This window comes from Geospiza fortis, unplaced genomic scaffold (genome assembly GCF_000277835.1).
Source record: "Geospiza fortis unplaced genomic scaffold, GeoFor_1.0 scaffold674, whole genome shotgun sequence".
Lineage (NCBI taxonomy): Eukaryota > Metazoa > Chordata > Aves > Passeriformes > Thraupidae > Geospiza > Geospiza fortis.
Window position 1 is genome coordinate 54,331 of NW_005054851.1, and position 2,826 is coordinate 57,156.

Below are 2,826 nucleotides of genomic sequence, written 5' to 3' on the forward strand. Positions count from 1 at the left end.
GCGGTGGCCTGCAGCCCCAGGGACAGGTTGGGCAGCGATGGGGACGTGTAGAGGCTCAGCTGGGCCCCGTCCAGGGCCAGGGCGCGGGGCTGGGGCAGGAGCTGCTGGGGCACCACGCGGCAAACGTGGCATCAACACCCGAGGGGGACACCACAGGGGACAGACAGGCCACCAACATGTGTGGGGACACGACAGGACAGGACATCAACATGTGGGGACAGGACAGGACAGACAGGCCACCAACATGTGTGGGGAGAGGACACCAAAAGTGTGGGGACACACCACCAACACACTCGGGGACACAACAGGCCACCAACGCTTGTGGGAACACGCCACCAACATGTGTGGGGACAGGCCACCAGCATGGTGGGGACACACCACCACTGACACATGTAGAGACACGACATGCCACCAACACGGGTGGGGACAGGACAGCACTGACATGCACCCAGCCCCCCGGCCACCCGTGTGTCCCCGTCCCTGTCCCCATGGGGCCGTACCTCGCTGTGGATGTTGGGGACAGAGGCGGCCAGGCCATTGTGGGCACCGTGGGAGCTGTTGGGGGAGCTGGGCCCCGACCCGGGGGCGCTGCTGCAGACCGATGACACTGCGGGGGACACGGGTGTCACACGGGCATGGGGACACTGCCCTGTGTCACATATAGACACTGCGGGGGACACGGGTGTCACACGGGCATGGGGACACTGCCCTGTGTCACATATAGACACTGTGGGGGACACGGGTGTCACACAGGCATGGGGACAGTGCTCTGTGTCACATGGGCATGGGGACACCGCTCCATGTCACACACAGACACTGCGGGGGACATGGGTGTCACACGGGTATGGGGACACTGCCCCGTGTCACACAGACACTGCAGGGGACACGGGTGTCACACGGGCATGGGGACACTGCCCTGTGTCAAATGGGCAAGGGGACACAGGTGTGTCACACAGACACTGCGGGGGATATGGGTGTGTCACACGGGTATGGGGACACTGCTGTGTGTCACACGGACACTGTCCTGTGTCACACAGACACTGTGGGACATGGGTGTGTCACATGGGCATGGGGACACTCCTCCATGTCACACAGGCATGGGGACACTACCCTGTGTCACACAGACATGGGGACACTGCTCTGTCACATGGTGTGTCACACACAGACACTGCGGGACACGCGTGTCACACGGGCACGAGGACACTGCCCTGCGTCACACAGACGCTGCAGGACACACTTGTGTCACACGGGCACAGGGACACTGCTCTGTGTCACACAGACACTGCCCCATGTCACACTACACTGCAGGACACGCGTGTGTCACACGGGCACAGGGACACTGCTCTGTGTCACACGGGCATGAGGACACTGCCCCGTGTCACACGGTGTGTCACACCCTGACACCCCACATGTGTCACATGTGTCACCCCAGCCGCGGGAGGCCAGGGGGGCTCTGGGGAAGCGCTGGGTGAGCGAGCCCAGCCCGTGTCCCCGCGGTGTCCCCATTGTCCCCGCGGTGTCCCCAGCACGCACCGGTGATCTCCACGTGGCGCTTGCGGAAGGCGCTGAGCACGGAGCCGTCGCGGCGCCGCAGGAGGGGGCTGCTCCTCCGCTCCGCCACCTTCTGCTTCAGCCGCGAGCGCACCTTCAGGTTGGGCTCGGACGCTGGGGACACAAACGTGTCACCACCACCGGCATTGTCACCGTCACCCCCTGCGGGCGTGGCACGCGCCCTCTATCATCCCCAGTATCCCTCCCCCAGTTCCACCCCCCCACAATGGGTGACACCCCACAACTCCATCATCCCTGGTACCCCTCCAAAAGCCCCATCCCCCCAGACTAGTGACACCCCAAATCTCCATCATCCCCAATACCCCTCCAAAAGGCCCATCTCCCCCCCAAATTGGTGACACCCCATATCTCTATCATCCCCAGTATCCCTCCCCCAGTTCCACCCCCCCACAATGGGTGACACCCCACAACTCCATCATCCCTGGTACCCCTCCAAAAGCCCCATCCCCCCAGACTAGTGACACCCCAAATCTCCATCATCCCCAATACCCCTCCAAAAGGCCCATCTCCCCCCCAAATTGGTGACACCCCATATCTCTATCATCCCCAGTATCCCTCCCCCAGTTCCACCCCCCCACAATGGGTGACACCCCACAACTCCATCATCCCTGGTACCCCTCCAAAAGCCCCATCCCCCCAGACTAGTGACACCCCAAATCTCCATCATCCCCAATACCCCTCCAAAAGGCCCATCTCCCCCCCAAATTGGTGACACCCCATATCTCTATCATCCCCAGTATCCCTCCCCCAGTTCCACCCCCCCACAATGGGTGACACCCCACAACTCCATCATCCCTGGTACCCCTCCAAAAGCCCCATCCCCCCAGACTAGTGACACCCCAAATCTCCATCATCCCCAATACCCCTCCAAAAGGCCCATCTCCCCCCCAAATTGGTGACACCCCATATCTCTATCATCCCCAGTATCCCTCCCCCAGTTCCACCCCCCCACAATGGGTGACACCCCACAACTCCATCATCCCTGGTACCCCTCCAAAAGCCCCATCCCCCCAGACTGGTGACACCCCAAATCTCCATCATCCCCAATACCCCTCCAAAAGGCCCATCTCCCCCCCAAATTGGTGACACCCCACATCTCTATCATCCCCAGTATCCCTCCCCCAGTTCCACCCCCCCACAATGGGTGACACCCCACAACTCCATCATCCCTGGTACCCCTCCAAAAGCCCCATCCCCCCAGACTAGTGACACCCCAAATCTCCATCATCCCCAATACCCCTCCAAAAGGCACAT

The 2,826-nt window shown here is 61.7% G+C and overlaps 1 protein-coding gene across 1 annotated transcript in view; it reads right to left on the bottom strand.

The window, feature by feature from the left end:
- Positions 1–1,665, bottom strand: part of HDAC5 (histone deacetylase 5) — a gene marked incomplete at its 5' end in the record, with an annotated part of 8,334 nt that extends 6,669 nt beyond the window's left edge. The window contains 3 exons of the mRNA XM_031065537.1: positions 3–104; positions 501–607; positions 1,534–1,665. Of these exons, the coding sequence (XP_030921397.1) occupies positions 3–104; positions 501–607; positions 1,534–1,665 (341 nt within the window). The remainder of the gene's footprint in view (positions 1–2; positions 105–500; positions 608–1,533) is intronic.
- Between the last annotated feature and the right edge of the window lie 1,161 nt (positions 1,666–2,826).